Source organism: Abramis brama (genome assembly GCF_963993115.1).
Source record: "Abramis brama genome assembly, chromosome: 9".
NCBI classification, from domain to species: Eukaryota; Metazoa; Chordata; class Actinopteri; order Cypriniformes; family Leuciscidae; genus Abramis; species Abramis brama.
Window position 1 is genome coordinate 40,197,790 of NC_139971.1, and position 24,584 is coordinate 40,222,373.

The window sequence follows — 24,584 nt, forward strand, 5'->3', positions numbered from 1 at the left end:
TTAAAAAAAAAGTTTTGAGCAGCAAATCAGCATATTAGAATGATTTCTGGAGGATGTATTGTATTTTTCATCAAATAAATGCATCCTTGGTGAGCATAAGACACTTAAAGGACAAATCAAGTGAAAAATGAACCTGGGCTTAATTAACACATGTTACCGAGTCGATCGTTCCCTGCGATGCGTTTTCATGAAAATCGAATGTATAGAGTTTTATCTTTAAAAACATTTTAGCTCATAACACTAGTATATGGGGCACAGAGTAAGTAAAAATAAATCGCTAGTTAATACCACTAACAAGGCTCAAAATAGCCTCACACTAACACAGTAACATAATGAGGGTCCTTACATACAAACCGAAGCATTGAGAACTTTGTAAGTGTACAGACAGTTTAATAAGAAGATACTTTATAAAGACAGTACATTACGCGTTGACATGCAGGATCCATCTTGGAAAACAGTCTCGACTAATCGAGCCACGAACGCCGTGCTACGTTAGATTTCACAAACGTAATTCCTATCGACCAACTATCCTATCGACGGCGTTCGTGGCTCGTCAACGCGTAATGTACTGTCTTTATAAAGTATCTTCTTATTAAACTGTCTGTACACTTACAAAGTTCTCAATGCTTCGGTTTGTATGTAAGGACCCTCATTATGTTACCGTGTTAGTGTGAGGCTATTTTGAGCCTTGGTAGTGGTATTAACTAGCGATTTATTTTTACTTACTCTGTGCCTCATATACTAGTGTTATGAGCTAAAATGTTTTTAAAGATAAAACTCTATACATTCGATTTTCATGAAAACGCATCGCAGGGAACGATCGACTCGGTAACCATGTGTTAATTAAGCCCAGGTTCATTTTTCACTTGATTTGTCCTTTAACGTTAAACATTTAAAAATCTTACTCATTACAAACTTTTGCCAGCCAGAAAACATAACATTTTGTCATTTTAATGCCCATAATATAGTGTATATGGTGTGTAAAAGTAACGTTACTTACCATTTCTATCGAGTGGACGTGAAAAAGGGTTTGGTTTTTTTTTTTTTTTTTTTTAGTTAAGCTAAAGTTAAGCCTAAGTGAGCCTTCCGGTAGTTTGTTATCGTCTTTCCAATTTCCATGGAGACGCAGTTACTGCGGTTACGTACAGAGCGTATTTAGGCCACGCCCACACCGGGTGGGAAAACAATCCAACCGCCTCTATTGACTTTGCATTGCGAGAAACTGCCTCCTTGTCATTTATGACTTATAACAAAAGACAAAAAAATGTCTAAAAGCTGCTATGTGACAAGGTGTACAGCAGGGATAGGCAACTCCGGTCCTGGAGGGCCACTGTCCTGCAGAGTTTAGCTCCAACCCTAATTAAACACACCTGAACAAGGCAATCAGTGTTTTCAGGATTACTAGATAGATACAGGCAGGTGAGTTTTTATCAGGGCTGAAGCTAAACTCTGCAGGACAGTGGCCCTCCAGGACCGGAGTTGCCTATCCCTGGTGTACAGCAAACAAGCTAAATAACCCAAGAATACATTTTTGCAACAAGACAGTTCGTCTGGTGTTTCTGGATCAGTGCGTTACCCCTGTTGGCATCTATTGGCATGGGCTTATAGGGCTTTTTGCCGATATAACAAGCTGAATCATGCTCGTCGGCTTGTGGAATGTCTGAGAAGTGACGTACTGTAATCTGGTGTTTGTCCACGTTGGTCGCTGTCTGTCGGGCACAATATATTATATATTATATAATATATTGCGCTGTGCTGTCGGGCACAGCGCAACTGTCTGCGCTGTCTGTCAGTGTGAATTGGCCTATATGAATGCTTAATTAATCTTATTTATTGTATTTGATTCGCTCCATGCACAATATGGCGGCCGTTGACGTTCGAGCTTGAGTGTGTGGGCCAGTACTTCCGGTGAAAACTTCCGGTGATCTGACAGCGAGAGCGAGAGACAACAGCGACCAAGTTCCATTACCACAGAGATATTTTTTTAGGATTCAAGAGAGACGACTTGCCATTCAGAGGGTGACAGCCTCAGCACTTCATGGTTGTGTGCCGTTATGTACCATTTCGTCACGTTACAACAGAGAAGTTAGCTTTCATGGATTCCCCGTTGATGCTGCGGTACGGGCCGAGTGGATACAGAAGATCCGGAGGCATGACTTCAACCCGACCAAATTTTTAAATGCATATAATTTTCAGTGTATTTCACCTGTGCGTTTCTATGCTTTCTATTACTGCATTTATTTTGTGCAAGTGAGTAAAGATCTGTTTCATAAATCATTATCTGTCTGGTGTTCATAAGCAGCACATACAGTATTGTACTACGTGTAAAATATACACAAACCTGCCTATATTAAATTGTTTGTGGTACCTACAGTTAATTTAAATATGTGATGATAATCTTGATCGAGCAATTGATGCAAGTAAAAATATATGCGCAGAATTGAGAAAATAGTATTTATGGCGATAAATTGTAGCCTATAACAGGGCAAACATGTGAATGTTCACGGTGCATTTTATGCAAACAACTCTAATCGTAGTTGTAACTATTTACAGTAGTGTTACGTCCCTCAGCTCTGGTGCTTGTTCCTACACATGTGTATGAGTGCAGTGTCTCTTCCCCTTTTCTTAATTACAGATGAGCCACACCTGAGCGAAGCCTATTTGCGCTATAAAAGGCTTCTGGGTCCGCTCCTGAGAGCACACACAGAGACTGAGAACAGAGTCGATGCACAGCCGTGCTTTCGGTCTTTTGAGTGATCTGATTGCCGTCTAGCCGTCCACCCGGCAGTAGAAAGCGTTCCGTTTTTGTAGGTTTTTTTTTTCCTGTGTTAACCTACCTAATATTTGATACCCATTCTGTTAAATAAACATACCCCTATTTTTAATACAAGCTGATCTGTGTGCGTCTCTCCTTTATGTTAAGGGTGGTGTCCGACTGCCCGTAACATAGTGGAGGCTCGTCCGAGATTAATAGTTTGATTAAATCGGACTTTAGTGTTAATTGCGGAACTTCTGAACGCTACAACATTTTGGTGAGTATTCTGGTGAGCAATTATGATTGTCTGTTCCTTTGTTTAGTTGACGTTTATTTTATTTTGGTGGATATCTCAGGAGGGGGCACGTAGGAGATGCCTCGAGCTGAGTAAGCCACTGAAGATTGCGTAGGTATTTAGGATTTTGTTTTGGTTTTGTGTATAGTTAGTTAGAGAAGTTGGACAACATTTTTGCCTATCAGAATACCTTTTAGTTTAGTTGTATAGCTTGTGATACATTGTGGCATATCGCCTATTTAGTGAGCGCTGGTACTCTGATTGTACTAGCGTATTGGTTAAATTTGTGGGTGGACATTAAAATTCATGTTCGTTTGTAGCCTATATTGTGCTTTTCGTTTGACCACTTCAGATATTCACTACTTCGTAGCTTTGTCGCAGTTAAACTGCTTTGAGTGTTTATTTGTACTTGATTTTGAGCGCGCTTTAAGCGTCATAACGCTTTAAAATTAAACGTTAACAACCGCTTTAAAATTATGCGTTAAAATGGCAACAGAGGAAGCATTCGTTAAAGAACCCTCTATCGAGATATTTTTGAAATTTTCGAAATTGAGCAGTTACTGAATTTGGCTGCAACTTACGAGGTTGAGCTCACTTCTGCTGAAAAGCGCACCAAAGATACAATCAAGACCGTCTTACAAGCTGCTTTGGTTAGTAAGGGCATTCTGCCTGCAGAGAAACAATCTCCCGTGTCTACAGAAGCATTACAGCTGCAGATTCGGTTGAGAGAGTTAAGTATCAGAGAGAAGGAAATTGAGTTCGACCGTGAGCGCATGCAAGCACAGGCCCGTGAGCATGAACTTGAAAACCGGCTGGCGTTGAGAAAGTTAGAAATCGAGGCTCAGAGGGAAGGTGTCGCTCCTTCTGACCCTAATTCATTTGATGTCACTCGTCACATCCGACTTGTGCCCCCTTTTGTGGAGAAAGATGTGGAAAAATGTTTTCCCCACTTTGAGCGTGTCGCGACCAATTTAAATTGGCCGAGAACTGCATGGGCATTCCCTCCTGCAATGCGTTTTAGTGGGAAGGGTGCAGGAGGTTTACTCATCACTAACAGTGGAGCAGAGCGGTGACTATGATGTTGTGAAAGCGTCAGTTCTGAGGTGCTATCAGCTGATCCCTGAAGCATACCGACAGAAGTTTAGGAACTTAAAAAAAAAGCTGCGCGTCAGCCCTGTTTGATCGCTGGTGCTCATCACAGCGTGTTGATAGTCAGGAGAAATTGCGTGAACTAATTCTTTTAGAAGAATTTAAGAACTGTCTGCCAACCGCTGTGGCAACCTATTTAGCTGTGCAGAAGGCCGAGTCTATTTCTGAAGCTGCTATACTTGCTGACAAATATGTTTTAACGCATAACATCGCCAGAGAACGTTTTCACTTAAGAGTTAATCCCTCTATGACCACTGATGTAGACACGAAAAAGAACGCAGTAAAACAAGAAGGCAGACAGTTTTTATTGTAAAAAGCCCGGGCATGTTGTGGCAGACTGTTTAATATAAAATAAAAAAACAGTCCACGAAACCAATGGGTCTCGTTAGTTCTTCGAAGAAAATATACTGTGTATTGTTTCGCATGCGGCCAGAGCTGCAATCCTCTTTCCGCTACATTCTCGACCCACCGGTGCTTGCAAAACTTTAGCATGCTCGTGCCACTTTCCTGGCATTTCAATTAAATTTATGTCAGTACGACTTCGCCTCAGGCAACATCGCAACAAGTGAGTGAATCGGAAGTGAACTGAACGTTATGCCGCCCGAATATAAGGACGTTAAGACAACGCAAAATATTTTTTTTATTAAACAGCTTTTGTATTAATCACATATTATGCTGTGTTAAAAAAAAAATTCCATGACTTTTCCAAAACTTTCTGGGTCTTTTTATTTTTTCAAAACCTTTCCAGGCCTGGAATTTGCATTTTTCAAATTCCATAACTTTTCCAGGTTTTTTCAAAACGTACGAACCCTGATAATTCCTACAATAATTATACTATAATAATGAATGAATTAAGTGATGGATTCTACATTTGAAATATAGCATTTAAATGTTTTTTTGTTTAAAAAGGCTGTTTAGTAAATAAATAAAAAGTTCTACCAAAAATGTTTTGCACAATTCAAAGGGGGTAAGTTACAATGTTGAAAAACGTTTGAGAAACTGCTGTAGAGAAGACCCGGGAATAGGCTAGTTGCACGTGGCCGCCATTTTGGATTTCGGATCAGCGAGTGTGTCGCATTACGCCCGGTGCATTTAATTGCCATTCGCTTGTGTGATAGTAATATGGATCTTAGTAGTATTTTAAGTGATAATTGATTCTATAAACAACTATAAAATATACATTTCGGCTTTCTCCGGCTCCCTGCACCGGGCGTAACGCGAATCCGTAAGTGTCTAACCGCACACTCGCTGATCCGAAGTCCAAAATGGCGGCCACGTGCTACTGGTCTATTCTAACGTACACAACATAGCCGCCATCTTCTAACATTAAACTGAGTTGTGTGCACAAACGGAATCGAACATCATCCAACATCTTCAACTTATAAATATACAATACCCGTACACTAAACACTTGAATAACTGATTATCTACATAGCTGCAACACTATTTGAGCATCAACTTAACTTTAACTCAACTTTTCAGTCGAGTACGTTGGCTGTATGAGAAACTCGAGCTAGCTAACGATAGCTGTAGCCAACTCTAAGCTAGCTGGCAAACGTTAGCTAAGGTCAGCTAACGTTATGCTTTTTTCTTTACAATCTTTACAACTAACTTAGCTAACGAACGTTAGTGGTAACTCACAAATAAGTCCCGATATAATGTTAGGTCGATCTAACTGTAGCTAACGTGCAGCCAACTTTAATCAGCGGGCCGCAAGTGTCACTTAAATGTAACTTTACGTTAGCTAACGACAGTATTACTCACCTCTTAATTTCTGCGCTTCAACTTCTGTCATAGTTAAACCACCTTCTATCAATGTTTGGATCAGCTCATCTGAGGATAAAGTTGGCAGGGCCATCGTTGAGCTGTCATGCGTCCTGCAGGCTCCAGCGGCTGCCGTGCCGAGTGAAAGAAAGAGGCGTGACCACCGACCTAGAACGCGAATAACGGCGCGAAAAAACAGCCAGTCATATTACACAGACCAACAGGACAATTTTCGCCATTTTATTCATCACTAAATTCACTTATGAGAACGTTTTAGGCGAGAAAAGAACTGTTTAGATTTTGAATATAGGCAGTCTTGTGAAAATTGATGCCGAATTGACAATTTGCTTCAAAGTTTTCGGAGTTGAGAAGCTCCATGTGAGGCGACAGCCAGCAGGCGCCTGCCCCGGCCGCTAGCTCGTCGCTCGGCCAGTCCTGCTCAGAGACCCCGCTGTGAGCTGGAGGTCTCTCAGACCGGTCTCGTAAATAAGAGGCTTTTATTTCGCCGTTGACGATTCGTTTGTTTACATGCTGTTCATGTAAACACTCAAATTCCATTCATGCCATTGATGTACATCCAAGTTCACTCGACTAACGTTACATACTCATGACGTCACATACATACTAACTATCAGTGAAACAGCACGAAATAAACTCATAACACAGAATTAATGAATAAAGGAAAACATAAAACATGCAGAATAACACTATACTCGGTACTTTATCTCCGCATTTTATCTCTGCATAACTCGCGCGCTAATCACACCACGTTTGCTAACAATGTGCGCAGCACAGATCGTTAACACTATAAACAGTTTACAGATTCAACGGTCTCATATACATAGGAAACAATACAGTTAACAGTCCTTCTTATGAAGCTCTATCTAAAACAATGATGGTGTGCATTTTATACATTCGTTACCTGTAAAGGGTGATAATTAACAAGTTTAAGCGATGCGACCATCAACGTTGCTTTATCTTGAATGAAACGTATCGCGAGAAGTCCTTCTCTAAATGCACGCAAGCCGCGCCCACGCCCGCACAACCAAGCACACACATCCATCTTAACTATAATAATATATATTGAATTAATTCGAACCAATAGTGCTTATTATAGAAGCCAAAATATATGCAACAATTATTTAAATGAAAACAATAATGATAATAATTATAAAAATCGAGTATAAATCTGTAAATAATCCCTTAGCAGAAACAAATGAAAATACTTACGAAAACTGATAGTGATAATAATTATGCACTTATCACAGAGGATTATTCAGCATACCACATTTACAAATTATGACAAAGGCTCTATCAGTCTTAGAAAAGGCACACATAAGTAGCTGCTACCCCAGAGGATTGTGTACCCCGTAACTTGAAAAGTACTTCTTAGTACCCCACAGGAAGTGTACCCTTTGACTTGAATAAGGTACTTTTTTGTACCCTACAGGATGTGTACCCAAAAGGTAGGCTACTTCTAAGTACCCCATGGGAACACGAAAGGACCTTTAATGGTACATTTGTGAATGTTGTACCTTAACTATTACTTTATATGACAATGTACCTTTCCGAAGGGTACATATGTACCTTTCACCATGCATATTTCATTGTGTACCCCTTTTCTTTGGAAAGGTACTTTTTGGTACAAAAATCCAAACATTTTCATCCACAAGCAAAAGTGGCTTACTGCTTTGTTTTCCTCTTTTTCTTGTTGAATTTAACTCTTGTTTCATCCCTCAGGCCTAGGCCTATAAATAACACACAAAAAATGCTTTAAAAAAAAAATGTATTATAATGAATTATTTAAGAAAATATATATTAAGATATTCATATTCAACCTTGTAGGTTCTTTTTTTCCTGTGTAAAAAATCTCATATGTATGCAATCCCATAATATATATATATATATATATATATATATATATATATATATATATATATATATATATATATATATATATATATATATATAAACGTCTTTACGCCTATATATATATATATACCTCATAACATCAGCCCTGCCTAGAATGGTTTTCCTTTGGAGAAAACTGTTGATTTTGTACTCAAAAAATTTAAGTATCATTAATATTAAAAATTAATATTACCTCAGATTGAATTGCATTACTATCCCACCCCAAAACATACAATAATAACAACGATAAATGCTGACCAATACTTATATTACTTTTTACTGAAAATGATATAATTCAATAAAACAAACAAAATGTAATGCATGTCATATGACATAGCTATGCATGATTGAATACACTATAGATGTGTATATAATGAACATATCTACATTTTCTTTCAAACAAATAAAGCATTAATTAAATAATTATATTTTATTTACTGACAACAATGAGAAATATTAATAAATTAGTAAAAGAATGAATGAAAGTCACCATCACACAATAAACAAATGCATATACAAGTCAACACATGAAACAAAGCTTTATTCAAACTACAATCATGTATGTAGGCTACAGAAGCTGAACCCCACATCCTTCTGCCATCTCAACACAGCGGTTCCCATTCTGCGGCTTTATTCTGATGAATCAGCTGACCGCCCGAGGTGAGCCGTGCCTGAGGTTGTTGCGTGTTGTGTTGTGCTTCACAATCTGAGCCAATAAAGGCAGGTGGATTGATGGAGGCTCTCGTAATGGCAGGTGGAGTGATGGAGGGTCTCGTAAGGGCAGGTGGAGTGATGGAGGGACTCGTAAGGGCAGGTGGAGTGATGGAGGGACTCGTAAGGGCAGGTGGAGTGATGGAGGGACTCGTAAGGGCAGGTGGAGTGATGGAGGGACTCGTAAGGGCAGGTGGAGTGATGGAGGGACTCGTAAGGGCAGGTGGAGTGATGGAGGGTCTCGTAAGGGCAGGTGGAGTGATGGAGGGTCTCGTAAGGGCAGATGGAGGGACTCGTAAGGGCAGGTGGAGTGATGGAGGGACTCGTAAGGGCAGGTGGAGTGATGGAGGGACTCGTAAGGGCAGATGGAGGGACTCGTAAGGGCAGGTGGAGTGATGGAGGGACTCGTAAGGGCAGATGGAGGGACTCGTAAGGGCAGGTGGAGTGATGGAGGGACTCGTAAGGGCAGGTGGAGTGATGGAGGGACTCGTAAGGGCAGGTGGAGTGATGGAGGGACTCGTAAGGGCAGGTGGAGTGATGGAGGGACTCGTAAGGGCAGGTGGAGTGATGTCCGACTGCCCGTAACATAGTGGAGGCTCGTCCGAGATTAATAGTTTGATTAAATCGGACTTTAGTGTTAATTGCGGAACTTCTGAACGCTACAACATTTTGGTGAGTATTCTGGTGAGCAATTATGATTGTCTGTTCCTTTGTTTAGTTGACGTTTATTTTATTTTGGTGGATATCTCAGGAGGGGGCACGTAGGAGATGCCTCGAGCTGAGTAAGCCACTGAAGATTGCGTAGGTATTTAGGATTTTGTTTTGGTTTTGTGTATAGTTAGTTAGAGAAGTTGGACAACATTTTTGCCTTTCAGAATACCTTTTAGTTTAGTTGTACTAGTGCATAATGCCCGTGCAAAATCAGTTTTTGTGTGTGTTTTTAGTAATTGTTGGTTTGATGTGTTTGAGTGCTCATTGTTACAATTACACAGCAAAAGTTCAATGACATTTTTATTTGTGCATGGTAGAAAGCACACAGTGAACTCCGAGAAAACGCTATGCTTGAGCAAACAGTTTGTGAATAGGCTACTACAAATGATGCCCGTGAACGCATTGAATAGGATATGTTTAGTTGGTGAATAGCATAGGCTACTATTACACAGTAGCGATAACATTAAACGCACCAGAATGAAATATAATATTCAGAAGTAAACAGCATAGCTGACATATAGATTCAGTTTACATCCACAAATGAGCGCTTATTCACCACTGTCTATCCACCACTGGCACATGCCAATAATGTCACTGACACATGCCACTATCCACTGGCACATGCCAATGAAGACCGGATATGCCACCGGATGTGCCAATACGCATAGTGACGTGCCATTGGCTTCTGTGCGTCAGATGCCATGTCACTTAATGTTAAAACTGCTACTGAAAAAAGTTCAAGAGATTTTTCTTAGCGATGGCTGATTTCAACAGTTTCAATATGATAAAAAATGTACCATAACTTTTATATTGATTCAATGGCTTAATTGCATTTTGAAAAAAAAAAAGTGTCATGAATTTATTGCATTTTTGGGGAAAAATAATCCGTTTTTATAATAAATCTTTGAAAATCAAAATCTGGATTTGAATTTATGTTATTATAACCTAAAGATGCTATGTGAAAGTTTGAAACAGAAAATAGTGGTTTTCATCTTGCCGCTTTCTTGGTAAAGAAAACACATTTTTACTCAAATTAATCAAAATGGATTTATCACGTTCTGGAACCAAACTATAATATTCAGAAGTAAACAGTGTAGCTGACAGAGTGTTTATGTCAGAATGTTTATTTTTAAACCACAACCTTCTAAAAATGATATATTTAACAATATCTTTTGCATTTCTCATCCAAACAACGTCAAACTTGGCACTGCACTTACTCGTGCCCGTAGCAAGACACCTGTCGAGTTTGAAATCCAACGGACTAACGGTTCGAGAGATATGCGAATAACACACAGACAGACGGACAGACAGACAGATTGACATACAGACAGACAGACGTTTCTGTAATTTATAGAGAGATGAACTTGCATGTGTCCTTATTGATTGGAAATGGCCTATACATCTAGGTTATAGTTTATAATAATAGAAAAACTATATAGAGAGAGAGAGAGTAGGCCTATTTGTCTTGAGATTTATTTTGTTCTCTTTCATCATCTCGTTTCGAGATCCACCTATGGGAAGGGCATCCGTACCTGACCTCTGCAGAAGCATCCAATTGCACCAAGTCTGGCTAGACAGACAGAAGCGCGCAGCCAATGCCAGGTAAGGCCACACCCCTTACCTAAGCATATAACTTCTCCGCGCGCTGCTATTCCTCAGTTGACATTCGCTTCTCGCGATCTCTGCACTGACACAGTTCGGTTGGATTAACGTTACGTTGCTCACTTTCGAGTCTTCAGGAGGACATATCGCCAGATCAGCCTCCGCCAGACGTGAGTGACAGTCGTTTCTTCAGCCTATCCGCTGTGTTTTTTGCATCCGGAGCCGCCCGCGCTCTCGCTGTCCTTCACCTGCTCCTCCTTACATGGCTGCCCGCCACGGATTTTTCCGAGTTCTTCACCGCTGGCCCACCCATGGCTATGTGACCGTCTAAACCGCCGCTTCTCCGGGGAAATATCACGACGAGCCTGCCCGGCCGCGTGTGGTGCTCTCATCGCCGCTAAGGACCCTCGTTCTGCGCGGTCTGCTTGGGCTTTACACGCTCAAGAAGCTTTGGAGAACCCGGAGAATTGCGGTCATTGTAATTGCTGTCCATGTAACGTTAGCTTTTACTAAGCCGACTTTTAGTTGCACGACCCAGCGCGCCGTGCTCGGCCTTTCTGACTCGGATGGAGGACACGGTGATGATGACGCGCTACCGGGGGACTCCCGGAGCGCCACCTCTCTAAAATAAAATATTTGAGCTGACATCAGCCCAATCCGCATTCCCTGAAGAGGACAGCTATTTTTTGTAGATGGATATATATCATTTGTTGCGCCTAAATATGAATGAGGATACGGTTATTGATAAATCGAATTGTTATTGTTGTTCTTATTATCATTTAGGGGGGCTTAGGAACATTTTGGGGTAGCTTCAGCCCCCCTAAAATAGGCCTAACGACGTCCCTGATCCTTAATTTTTAATAATCTTGTCAACGCAGTGCGGCAGCATGCAGACCTAGGGCAGGCTAACTAGCGTGCCCATTGGCTGCCCTGTGGCAACTGCAGCAGCCTATCGCTGAGCCCTTGGCGTGACGTCACGTCCAATGAGCGCGCTTGGCGCGCTTCATGCGTCACAGCCCGCGAATAGGGGTGTGGCTTAGCGTATATAAGCGAGGCTCAGAGGCTGCTTCACTGATTTCTGTCTCTTCAGCGACGCTCTCCGCATCGCTGGACTCTGAGGAAGCCGCCGCCGTTGAAACAAGCGACCAGCACGCCGAGGATATCAGCCTGAGGAAGCCGGCCGTCTTCGCCGCCTTCAGCCTTCCCTGCCTGCTCCGCTATCCGGCTAATTATATCCTTTTCTGCTCTATGTTGTGTGTGTTTGTGTGTTCACCTACCGTGACACACTGCATCTAAAAGAGCGCGAGGCGTTTGTTGCAAAATGCCTCGCAATTCCTGTGGCTCATCCAGAGCCCCGCTCAGCGACAGGGACCGCCATGTGATCTGCGCTCTCTGCCTGGGTCGTGACTGCGCAGCCCTCGCCCTTACTTCGGGCGGCTGCGAACCCTGCGAAGAACTGCCGATGCCGACCCTGCGGGCTCGACTCGCCACGTTCGACGCTTCCGCTGTCTCTCCGTCCACGGATGCAGCAGCTGAGCGCTCGCCGGAGCCCCTCCCGCGAGCCTCGCTATCTCCTTCTCCCCCCCACCTCCCGACGCGCAGCGGCCGGCTTTCGCCCGCACTGCCGTCGCCTCAGGGGATGAAGCAGACAGCGCTGCTATCCCCCCCTCTGTCAAGCCGCGCAAACGGCGCCGCTCACAAGGGATGTCAGAAACGGACGGTCTCGGGCTATAGCTTCCTTTACGTTACAAGAAAGCTACCCCCCCCCCCCGTCACCGGCTAAAGGAGAGAAGAGTGTTTAGCCCCACCCAGGTCGGACTAACCTCTAACCTCCATTTCTCACATTTTTCTCAGTCCCCTCCTAAACTCAGGCGACTGGAAATACATATATTGCAGTAACGAGCCTGTTTTTATACACGCACGCCTGCAAACAAACGCTGACGCAAAACATGATGACGCTCGTATGGCGTTATTTTTTAGTCAAAAGTTATGAGCGTGTAAGACATGCTCACGAGCACATTATGTTATTTCACACGCGCAAAAATGAACCTTCAGCTGGCATGATAAAAGTACTCGCGCACAAATTCAACAACCGAGAGGTGTACAGGTAGCTGCGAGCGAGCGCCTGGCATACTCTCATAGGTTAACTCTGCTTGTACAGTGGAATTCTGCTTGTGGAGTGCTGTTTTGCTCGCGCAGTGGATTTCTGCTCGCTCAGCTGATTTCTACTCCCTCGAGTCTACATGACTTTTGACAATTTGGGGGCGGAAACCAAGGAGGGCACTGACCCTCTTATGATTGGTCACTTTCTCACAGGGACATCCTTGTACCTTGATTGACAGCTCTCATTACAGGAAGCACGGAGTCAAAGTATCTGACGGAGTTCAGTCATTCAGTTAACACTGCACAGTGGACGGAATGGCGGCGACACCTGAAGATGTAGGCGTAAGTGATATTGATATATGATGGGGGCTGTGTGTTTGACAATGTAGCAATTTAATCTGAAATTTGTTTGGAACATGTAAGTAGCTGACATAAGCTAATCAACCTTAACTAGCAAGTTTTAGGCTAGCGAGCTAGCAAACTCAGCAGGGGCTAACGTTAGGTTTTTATTTCTATTTTATTTCTTTATTTTTTCACCTTGTTAAGATCAGATATATGAAGCTGTATATTGATTCAATTTCGTATACGTGTTAAAATTGTAATTTGACAAAATGTTAATAAAATTTGTAAAAAAAAACAAACAAAAAAACATTAGGTGTCTCTCAGCAAACTAGCGTTTTAGTCAGTGCTGCATGTGTAAAACAAAACGTAAAGTATGGCCAGTGGTCCCCAAACTTTTCATGGCAAGTGTTTTAGTTGAACTAGTGACCATGTATGTTACTATAACATACAGCGCTTTCAAGAACGCCTCTTGACTTGGACTTCTTACAGTTTGCTTGTCGGCAGGAGCCTGTACCTCTGGGAAGCACTGTCAAGGCATGTAAATGTCCCCCCAGATATTGTACAGTGTTAATTTCATGTTGTTTTCCACTTCAACAGGACATAGTCAGACGTGAGATTACTTCCAGGCTGATCATTAAATTAGAGTCAGCGCTTTCAAGAACGCCTCTTGACTTGGACTTCTTACAGTTTGCATGTCGGCAGGAGCTGTACCTCTGGGAAGCACTGTCAAGGCATGTAAATGTACCCCCAGATATTGTACAGGCCTTAAGAGATTTCCTCCATCTGGTCATGGACCACATTGAAAATGCTGAAGTTACCAGCAGTACTGTTGAAACTGTAGCTGGAGAGATGGGGCGTCCCAGGTACAATTTAGAGAAGGAGAGACTTGTTGAGCTTTTGGAGATAAATCTGTCTGTGGACTGCATCGCAAAGTTACTGTGCGTTTCAGCCAGTACAGTCAACAGACGGATGAGGGAGTTTGGCAACTACAGCAATGCTACTGACCAGGAGCTTGATAATGCAGTCCAACGCATCAAAAATGAAATGCCCACAGCAGGCTATCGGATGGTCAAAGGGAGGCTAAAGTCCATGGGAATCCACGTCCAGTGGAGGAGAGTTACTGCATCGAGTGGACTTGCTTGGGATTCTTTCTAGACTGACTGGACTGGGCTGCATTGTGCGAAGAACTTACTCTGTCAGGGGGCCCCTTTCACTGTGGCATGTCGACACTAACCACAAACTTATCAGGTCAGTACTGTACAGTACAGATTATTCATTATTTATTTATTTTGTTAAATATAATGATGCAGACACTGATAGATCTCAAAGCATAAGTATGTTGCCATGACATTTCTACAATAAAAATCCAGGTTGAAACTGGTAATGTAGGTCTTTATTTTGTTCCCATCAGGTACAACATTGTACTTTTTGGTGCAGTGGACGGCAAGATTTCATTTCATTGGGTCTTTTCATGTGTTGGCCTTCTGTGTAAGCAAATTTGCTATGATGTACACCAAATAATTACATGTTGCATTCAGATGGCTGAAATACTACCCTGTTGACGTGGGAGAAAAAGTTATTATATAGGGTGCCGCATGGTAGTAAGAGTCATTAAGGTGTGTTAAAATATCAGATTCCCTGAGGCATGAAGGGATCAGAGTGTAATCCAATTGTACATGTAAGATATTGACAAATAGTAAATGTACATTTATGAAAATGTCTCATAACACAGGTGATGTGCTTGAATGCTGCAACAAACAATCGTGCATCAACCGCATTCACTGCCTTCAAAAAAGCTACTGAGAGGCATGGAATACCCTCAAGGTAAGTTTTTACAGGCTTCAAGGTACAGACACAAACATGATGGATGTTATATTTTAAGAAAGAATTTACTGTAAACTCAGGGTTCTCAAGGATTATAATTTTAAATGTTTCCTCACAACACTCTACTTCCTTATACTCTCCCAGTCATAGCCTTACCCCTCCACGCTGAACACGTTTATTCTGACACAATGTAGCACTTTATTTCTGTGTATTGTACATCACTGACAGATTTTAACACACTGGTCATCTGTGTGTGCACTTCAGGGTGAGAGGTGATCAGGGAGTGGAGAATGTTGAAATAGCCCGATATATGTTCACTGTCCGTGGAACTGATCGAGGAAGCTTCATGTCAGGAAAAAGCGTCCATAATCAAAGGTTTTTCTTTTTTGTATTTTGGATGCTTTTACCAAGCTAATAAAGAGGTCTATTGTGTGTAAAATCATAACATACTAACATTTTATCATGTCCTTGATTGTTAAAATAATAATTTCTAAATCCGTAGGATTGAACGTTTGTGGCGGGATGTCAGAACATGTGTGATATCAAAATATTACAACGCACTCCACAGCCTAGAGATGGATCACCTTCTTGATGTGTCCTCCAGAGGTAAGGGTTTGTCTCATCATATTGTGCTATTTATCATCTACTTTCTGTAGATTGTTGTACGTCTTGGTCAGTTAAATGTTTCCTGTGTCTGTGTTCTATTATTATTTGATTTGTGCATGGTTTGTTGTTGTCCTTCATCTTCTGTTGTTGATTTTATTTAATCCTAGTACCCATTCCATACGGGAGGTCTTTGTCCCCTGCCAGGCCGTTATTGTAAATAAGTAACTGTTCTTAAAAACTTGCCTGGTATAATAATAATCATGACTTGAGGTGGAAAACAAGGAAGGCGCAGGCGTCCTTATAATTGGTCAATTTCAACACAATTGGATTGGTTAACAGATGTCTGGAGCACTTTAATAAACATTAATGGCTAGTCGTATATCATTGTGGAATTTTAGAAATGGTTAAATACTGGGGAAAAAAACATAAATCAATGAGATGTATTTACAAAAGGCAATTCAATGATTAATGTTATGTTTTCAAAGCTCACCTGTGAAAAGTAACATACTCCTACCCTGTCCCTTTATAGAAGATCTTTTGACAGTCCACCTGACATTCCTTCCTAAACTGAAGGCAGACCTGGAGGCTTTTGTGGAAGGTTGGAACAACCACCCACTGAGAACAGAAGGGAATAAAACTCCTGAGCAGATTTGGCACTCAGGAATGATGCTTCGACCGATTGACCAGCCAGAGAATCTTGAGGTTCTTTTTTTTCCCTTTTAAAACAACTAAATTGCTACAGTAAATTGTATATCCAAAATAAGCTGTTAATGTAACCTTGAAATGGCCCACCAGGCTCTAAGCAGTGTAACACATCTTCAGCTGGTGAAACAATCACAATTGATGCAAATGTTGGTAATACAGTTCATATGCACTCAGTAACCTCTTCATTAGGTACACTTGTACTGTTTAACACCAATACGAATATTTAAGCACCTGATCAAATCAATTTGTTGCATAGTTATACAAACCCTAAATGTTTATCTTCAGCTAATGTTGAAAAGCCAAACAATTGGGATGAACAGATTACATTAGATGATGTAAACATGGGATGACTAATGATAGCGATATTTTTCTGTCTTGTTCGACTGTCAGGATATTGAAGAGCCGGACATTGACTGGGATGTTGCAGCTGACTATGGAGAAGATGTGGATGGTGTGATAGTAGTCCCTGAATTTGAGTGTCCACTGAATGAACAGCAGCTAGTAGAGCTTCAGGTGCTGATTGAAGAAAATGGAGACACTGACACTAGAGACCTTTACCTCCTATGTCATGAATATGTGCTTCAGGCTTTGTCAGGTGTTTAATGTTTGTTTTTGTGATCAGAAAGTGATGTAAATAAAATATACAACAACCACAGTTAAATCTTTAGATTTATTCTTTTTAACAATAGAACAACTTTGTTGTACACTTGTTTGTACACAGTAGAAAATAGAAACAAAGCACAAAAAGGGTAACAAAGTTACCAAGTAACTAAAACAAGTAACAAGGACCTTAAAATGCTACTTTAGTGTCTGCTGAACTCGTAACCACCACAGATTGCCTTGGTTAGGTTGTTTTCAAACTCTTGGGAGGTGGCTAAGTGGCGTGTAGGAAATGTAATGGCAACAGCACAAGCATTGACAATGGGGTAACAAAGGCTATGTGCCCCATAGCGGGAGTCGCAGTCATGATCAAAATTAACAGTTATCTTGAATGCCTCTCTCTTGGATTCGATCAGTGGAACATGTGCCTGACCTGTGACCCACTGAAGGAAGCTCCGGACTGACAGGCGCTTCCCCCCACCATTTGTTCCGTGCACAGCTACCACGTGACTTTGACCTTCAGGGCTGTCCTCTTCTTGGCTGTCTGCTTCTTCTCAGAGACAAATACAAATAAGTAATTTCCAACATTTCTGTTAGTACAAATGCATTCGTCATATACATGGCGGGGGTTTGACAATACACATACGAATATAAACCTAAAGAGGGAGTAACTAATAAAAATAGAATAAAATGAAACCGGTGGAAAACAAGTGTATGATAGTATGGTAAGAGTGATGGACAAGGATTATAGAAAAAGGTGCTAAGCAGTGTGTTACCTCTGTCTTCCAACTTTTGCACGAAATCCTGCAGAAAATTGATGATCTGCATCTCTCGCTGCCGTCTCACAGACCCTTCCTCACTGAAATCAGGAGATAGCGCAAGCAGAAGGAAGTCTACATTCACCTAAAATAAGGAAGCAAATCAAATGCTTAAACACGGTAAAACAGTAAGGATTGCAGATTTAAATTAAATATTCATTTTATGTTTTGGCCTGTAGCGTTTAGCTCTTTGAACACACATTTGAAGGCAGCTTAAAGTAAAAATGCAGAATATGCCATAAGAGCAAGTCATCAGTGTCTCTAACAGTGGCTGTTCTAATAAAATAATTGTTCATTCACAACGTTACTGACTTCCTGTAAGTGGCCGGGGACAAAGAGCTGCTGGCACATCTGGGTGTGCTGTGCTAACACCTCATCTAATCCGTAGAGCCTCAATCCCTCACGCAGCTGGTTCAAGATTGGGATCAGCCTCACCAGTGCATGCAAAGCGATGGCACTAATAAACAGTAAGAAAATAAGGTAACACTTTATTTTACGGTGTCCTTGTTACATATGTTACATGTACTTACCGTAGTAATAACAGTAAATGATGCATAATTACATGCAACTAACCCTCAACCAAATCCTAATCCTACCCTATTCCTATAGTAAGTACATGTAGTTACTTAATATTACTCTGTACTTAAATATATAATTACACTGTAACAAGGACACCTTAAAATAAAGTGTAACCGAAAATAATACTGTATTGATTCAGAGTTAAATTGTTAACACTAAAGCATTTTGTGACAAATATTTATGTGTTATGTTTATGTTAACTTACTCTGTGATGGCCTTTTTTTGGTCAACATTTATTGGCCCAGTGTAGCCACATGCCACAATCGCATCTGATAAGTCTATCAGCCTTTCTCCACCTTCTGCATTTTCCACCTGAAAGTAGAGACACAACCTTGATATTTGCAAAAAGAGACAAACGTTGTCTGATAACTTTATATGCCTGACTTGGAAAAATGTATGCATTACACTGTTTAAATACCTCTGTCATCAGATTTTTAATATCCTGATCAGTGACTTCGAGTACACCGACATCCTTTTCCATCTCCCCATGGCACAAGAAATGGTAGCACCATCTTGTAAGGAAGTTTGGTGCAGAACCCCCCCTGCACCAAACTTGTGGCAAAAATCTCCCCACAAGTCCTTTTGTGACAAAGACGAAAGCTATTTTGAACAAAATGGCAGTGGACTTTTACTACCTAATTAAACAATACAAAGTCATATATTTTATATGACAGACTGTGGCACATACTTGAAACTGTTGCCCTGGTAGTCACAGATACTGTATTTAGGGTTTTTGCCCCTTTCCCCATCTCCTTCAAAAAAACGTGCTTCAATTCCACACACCATTTCTGTAAAGAACAAAGAGCTGCTTTTGTCAAATGTATTAGATATGTATAAGATATTATTCACATTGATAATCTCTTAAATGTGCTTTTCATCATGTGTGTTGACCTTGGTGGGGCACACATACCGGTAAGGAACTCTTTACGAAGGACGCCTTGGTATATTTCATTTTCTCCAATGAAGGAGACCCTGAGGAGATTCTTTGGGGAGGCCTGTTTTTGCCTGGCCCACTGTTTCAGCCCCCTTTGAAACAGGTCCTCTCTTGTCACATTGATGTTGAATGACCGGGATGTGTCAACTTTCTTTTCAAGTGACATCAGGATGTCTGATACGCTACACAACAATATCAAAACAATATTGTTGAGAATTCAGTGCTACAGACCAAGGCAAGCATCATTATCCAATCCCATTAAAAATTATCCTACAGCATACCTGCCGAAGTGCTCATCGGTGTCCTCACTAATATCTGCATCTCCCTCATTTGTGTTGCTGTAAAGATCCAACAATAACAAAAAATTCCATAAACAGGTTACCTTAATCCATCATCTGTCCAAATTCTTTAATAAAAGGGGGGACGATGAGGGGACTCTACAGTGGGATTAAGCATTTTAAGCAAGTGGATACAAAATGCATCAAACTTTGTAGAAGAAACTTAGAAAAGCTTTTACCTCTCCCCGCAGACACTTGCATGCACATAGATGTCGTCTTTTGTAAATAGTTGACTGCACAATGGACAAGCAACCTATGAAAATAAAAAATAACTGTTAAATATCCATTAAAAATGCAGATGTACTCTTTCAGAGGTCAGATGTAAACATGCTCTTTGATGAGAACCGGGGGCTGTTCCATAAAAGCCGCTTAGAAAAGCGGGGATTAAACTCCAAAACCGGACTTGAATGAGCCTAACAAATAAGTTGGGGCTAAAGTGGTTCCATAAAAGGTAATTGAAGTTCAGGCAATCTCACTAATTTGATCCAGGTTTATCAAGTCTAGATAATTGCGTGTGCACGCGTTTCTGAAGCAGCCCTAGAGGTCGATCGTGGATCAAATCGATCCACCATCAAACAGCCTATATTTTGTGCTGTTTTATGCGTTTGTGACGTTTTTTTTTTCCCTCAGTGCAAAACTTACATTTTACAGTTATATTCTCCATCTGTAAATGTTAGAAAGTCGAGCAAATGTATCCATTTTACTGCTAATCTTCATATTGAACGAGCGCCGCTGCGCGCATGCGCGCCAAATAGGAGCGCAATAATTCTGACTAAAATATACATTTTGCTTGGAAAATTAATATGCGATATTTTATAACACTAGAAATATCTTCTAATTATAATAATTTATCTTTAGGATGTTGGATAAGTTGCAGTGAACTTCTAGCGAATAGAAGTACTTCAGTGAACAGAAGTAGCCTAATTCAGGGAAGATTTTTTTTAAGAAACTAAATATATAAAGATACGAAATATAGTTTTGGGTATAGGACCTATGCTACTTAATAAATATGATGTATATTTATTTAGAATGCTGAGAATTACAGCTTTTAATGCAATAATTTTTTGGATAAAGCAAGAATCCCCAGTTTTAAATAAGTGGTTAGATTTAGTTTCTAGAATGTATTTTTTATATATTATACATATAATATAATATATTCTTAATGTACTTTACATTATGAAGAGGATAACATGAAATTAAGAGCAAATGTATACATTTTGAAAAGATATGTGCAACTCTAAAATCAAAGAATATTCCATAAAATAAAGGAATATATATTAGTCTACATTAACCCTCTGGAGTCTGAGCGGTTTTCTGGGCCCTTGAGATGTTCTGACATGCTCTTACATTTGTGCTTTTTTCAGTTGCTTATAAACATATTAATGGCAAAGGTGTAAATTCACTCTATAAAGCACAAACAGGGCTACCATAATATGTGAGCCACGTGTATGTACATGTTTTAATTTTTGAGAGAATAATGTTTATGCGTGGATATTGAAAAAACTAAAAACTAAAATTTCTGAAATAAGGCCACAAAACACATAGTAAATATGTGTCAATAAGACTTTTGACCAATGGATGTCGTCGCCTATAGTTTTTTCTTCAAAATTATGTGAAAATAGTCTTGCTTTATCGTTCAAATAAAACCATACATTGATTTAAATTGATGTAAAACAGGTTTTGCTTGGAAAGCCAATATGCGAGGGGGCGTGAACGAGGAGTGGTTTTCACCTGAATTACCACCCACTCTGCATAATGATGAGCCATTCACACAGGTGTGAAACTGGCTGAGCCACAATGCTTGGACAAAAGATATTTAGAAGAAGACTTATATTGACCATTTAAGATTTTGCTTACATCTATCTTGTACATATGTTGTGCTATTTTATTAAAAAGGTTACAATTACAACAATAATTACAATTTCAACAATATTTCAAGTGTACTCTTTCTTTGTAAAAAAAAGGAAAGATTATAGGCCTACATTTTATCTATGTATTCATTACTTTGAATATAGCCAACATTGGAACAGCTAACATCTTAGTTGATGACTTTATTTTTGACAAAAATATTAGGCTATTTTATATATAGATTTTTACTCATCTCAGTATAGCAATACAGTTTGCTAAAACATCATCATTCGTTGAAGATAGGCTTATTTACTTTAAATCCAGGAAAGTTGTTAGTGAAAAAATTATTAAAATTAAGATACAATTGATACAAAACGAAATTCGTTTTAAAGAAAGGATTTGTACTTTCTGTTTTGAGGTCTCTGTGAAAGTTTGAAAGTCTTTTAGTGTTTTTTTTTTAGAGCTCGCGTCCATAATGGAGAAAAAACAGAGCGCATGCCGTTCATTCGTCAATAAACAGAAACCCGAGAAGGAAAAACTTACTAGTATTCCTCAGCTCGTATTCCTCGTATTCCTCATTATTCCTCACAGCGCTGCAAGACGGTGTAAGCAAGTAATGTTCTGAATTAACTTGTGTTTTGGTTTTCTCGAGCTGATGGGGGCGTTCACAGGATTGCGCGGATTACCTCAGCCATTTGCGTTTGAATAGCGTGCGCTCTCCGTGGGCGGAGTCACATTACATTTGAATTAGCTCTAATTAGGTCGACTGGAATCGCTCTCTTTTAATACAGATTTCACAAGATGAGAATATTTGTTTTTTATATAAATTACTTCATTTAAAAGAAGAGATTTCAAGCTTCATAAAGACATATATCACTTGTATGTGTGAGAAGTATTCACTGAGTTATGGTTCATTTTCGGACGCGTTTCAGAATGGACTACACGGACAGAGAGAAGGCAGAACTCGCTTCGTGTTTATTTTTCTTTATTTGTCGAAAAGCACAACACTATGTTTTTATTGTGAGTATACATAAAAATAATACACATTTAACAGAATCGATTGATGTATGGAACTCCTATGGAAAATCAAAGTCAACAGAGTATTCATGAGTTTCTTTTACACTGATAAAAAAAAAAGCGAGCTGGTATCGCCGGCGATACCGTCGACCTCAGGGGGTTAACTACATTTTTATATAACCCTCCCTCCCTTTTATATCTAGGCTAGTTATTTGTTATTTTATTTATTTGCTTATTTTATATTGAATATTTGATATTCAAATAATATTACTTGAATAACTATTAGGAATTATGTGTCATTATAAGAGTTTGATATAAATATGTGAATGTTAAATTTGTATTAATATTTATTTAGTGTTTTCTGTCTTTTCCCCCTTAAATCATATGTAAAAGTGTCTAACTATGTACTTCTTGGTTATTGTTCTAATCATGTGTGTTGGTGGGTATTATCACAAAAGAAAAAAAGTAGAAGGAAAAATAAGGAATATTTATTGGGGGAAAATATGATGTCTTTAAAGGAACTGTCAATTTGTATAATTGTGTTAAATGTGTTTGAATTGAAAGACATAATAAAGTACATAATATAGGCTATATATATATATTCATCTTACCAGTTAAAATTCATACTGTGCTTTTGTAATTATTTATTTTTTATTTTGTGATTTTAACTTCTGCTTTACAAAGCTTTTTTTTTAGATTGTGTTCTAATGTTCTTCTAATAATCATAAACATATACTACAGCTGCCAAACAAACCAGAGAGAAATGTATTCATAAGTCTATATTGTCTAATTTATCATTGTACAGGGTTCCTGCAGGTTTCAGTTAGTCAAATTTAAGACCTTTTTAAGACATTTTAAGACCATAAAGATTGAAATTTAAGACCTACACGACGCATTGCCAAAACATATTCAAAACAAAGAATTCATTTTATTTCAATGAATTCAGTAATTGAAAAAGCATTAACTTAATTTACAGATAAAGCAATCACATTAGTAACCTTCCAGACCCAACAACGCGTGTCAGAGAAAATAACAGAATCAGATATAATTTTTTTATAGAAAATTGTACTTTGCATATTATAGGCTAGGCCTAACGTAAAAAACACATAATTAGATTATTTTAGTTTATCATAGTTGATCATAACTAGAGATGAAATGGCATGAACATTTCACTTAATTATTATAGTGCCAAAAATCATCACTGTTATCACAGAATCCTGTTCAAAAGTACTAATACTACACAATGAAATCAATTCACCAAGTTTTATGTCGAAAAACAGCAAATAACAAATAAAATTAGCATCAATACGCACTAACATAAACATTAAAATAATACGATTAAAAATGATAGCCAGATTTTAAAAGTGTCTTGCAACATGTTATACTAACATGGACAAGTTCAAATTAAGTTGACAAAAAAGGTTTTTATAAAAAGATAAACCTCACATATTTCAGACTTTAATTTCTCTTTTTTGACTCATTCTTTTTATAAAAAAATTATTTAGTGACATTTACAATACACTTTAGCTTATCTTTTATTATTAATAGTAAAAATCCGATTTTCCCGTGGCGTCTGTCGTTGCTATGCAACTCCACAATGACAAAAAAAGTTTTAGTGGCTAATGGATTTCCACCGCCGAAAAACGCTTGCTGTAGCTCTGTTACAAGATTTATTTACGGAGAAGAGAAAAACACCCGTAGTGTTTGGGTGCACCCGCATCCTTCATGTCTTTTTTCATGTTGCTGCGCCTGGAAATAAACGAGCGCGTCGCTTCTATTATAAGCGCGCTTACATTTGAATGAACTTGAGCGCGAAAAAGACGCGATATGTGAACTGCCTCTTGGCGAGCGACTTCGATACTTTTTTGCTACTTTGTAATAACTTTCTGCGGCCAGCGTTTCTGGAAATGAACGACGGTAAAACCTTTTTTAAGACCTGACTAAATGAAATTTAAGACCGCGGATGAAAATC

The 24,584-nt window shown here is 39.6% G+C and overlaps 2 protein-coding genes and 1 long non-coding RNA gene across 3 annotated transcripts; 1 reads left to right on the plus strand and 2 right to left on the minus strand.

Annotated features, from left to right (window-relative positions):
* The first annotated feature begins 14,941 nt into the window (after window positions 1-14,941).
* Window positions 14,942-17,112, plus strand: LOC311089057 (uncharacterized protein). Its single transcript, XM_084123492.1, has 5 exons — window positions 14,942-15,167; window positions 15,432-15,542; window positions 15,670-15,773; window positions 16,303-16,475; window positions 16,869-17,112. Exons 1-5 carry the CDS (start codon window positions 15,079-15,081, stop codon window positions 17,079-17,081), a joined length of 690 nt encoding a protein of 229 aa, XP_083979618.1. The 5' UTR covers window positions 14,942-15,078; the 3' UTR covers window positions 17,082-17,112.
* Window positions 17,113-17,136: 24 nt separating this feature from the next.
* On the minus strand, window positions 17,137-18,956 carry LOC311089536 (uncharacterized protein; the record flags this gene model as incomplete). The annotated part of the gene is made up of 5 exons (XM_084124259.1): window positions 17,137-17,628; window positions 17,855-17,981; window positions 18,209-18,353; window positions 18,681-18,787; window positions 18,894-18,956. 5 exons carry the CDS (start codon window positions 18,954-18,956, stop codon window positions 17,282-17,284), a joined length of 789 nt encoding a protein of 262 aa, XP_083980385.1. The 3' UTR covers window positions 17,137-17,281.
* Window positions 18,957-19,385: 429 nt separating this feature from the next.
* On the minus strand, window positions 19,386-19,998 carry LOC311089058. Its single transcript, XR_014607622.1, has 3 exons — window positions 19,927-19,998; window positions 19,691-19,747; window positions 19,386-19,591 (listed from the first exon to the last, which is right to left on the minus strand). It is a non-coding gene; the product is annotated as an uncharacterized lncRNA (long non-coding RNA).
* Between the last annotated feature and the right edge of the window lie 4,586 nt (window positions 19,999-24,584).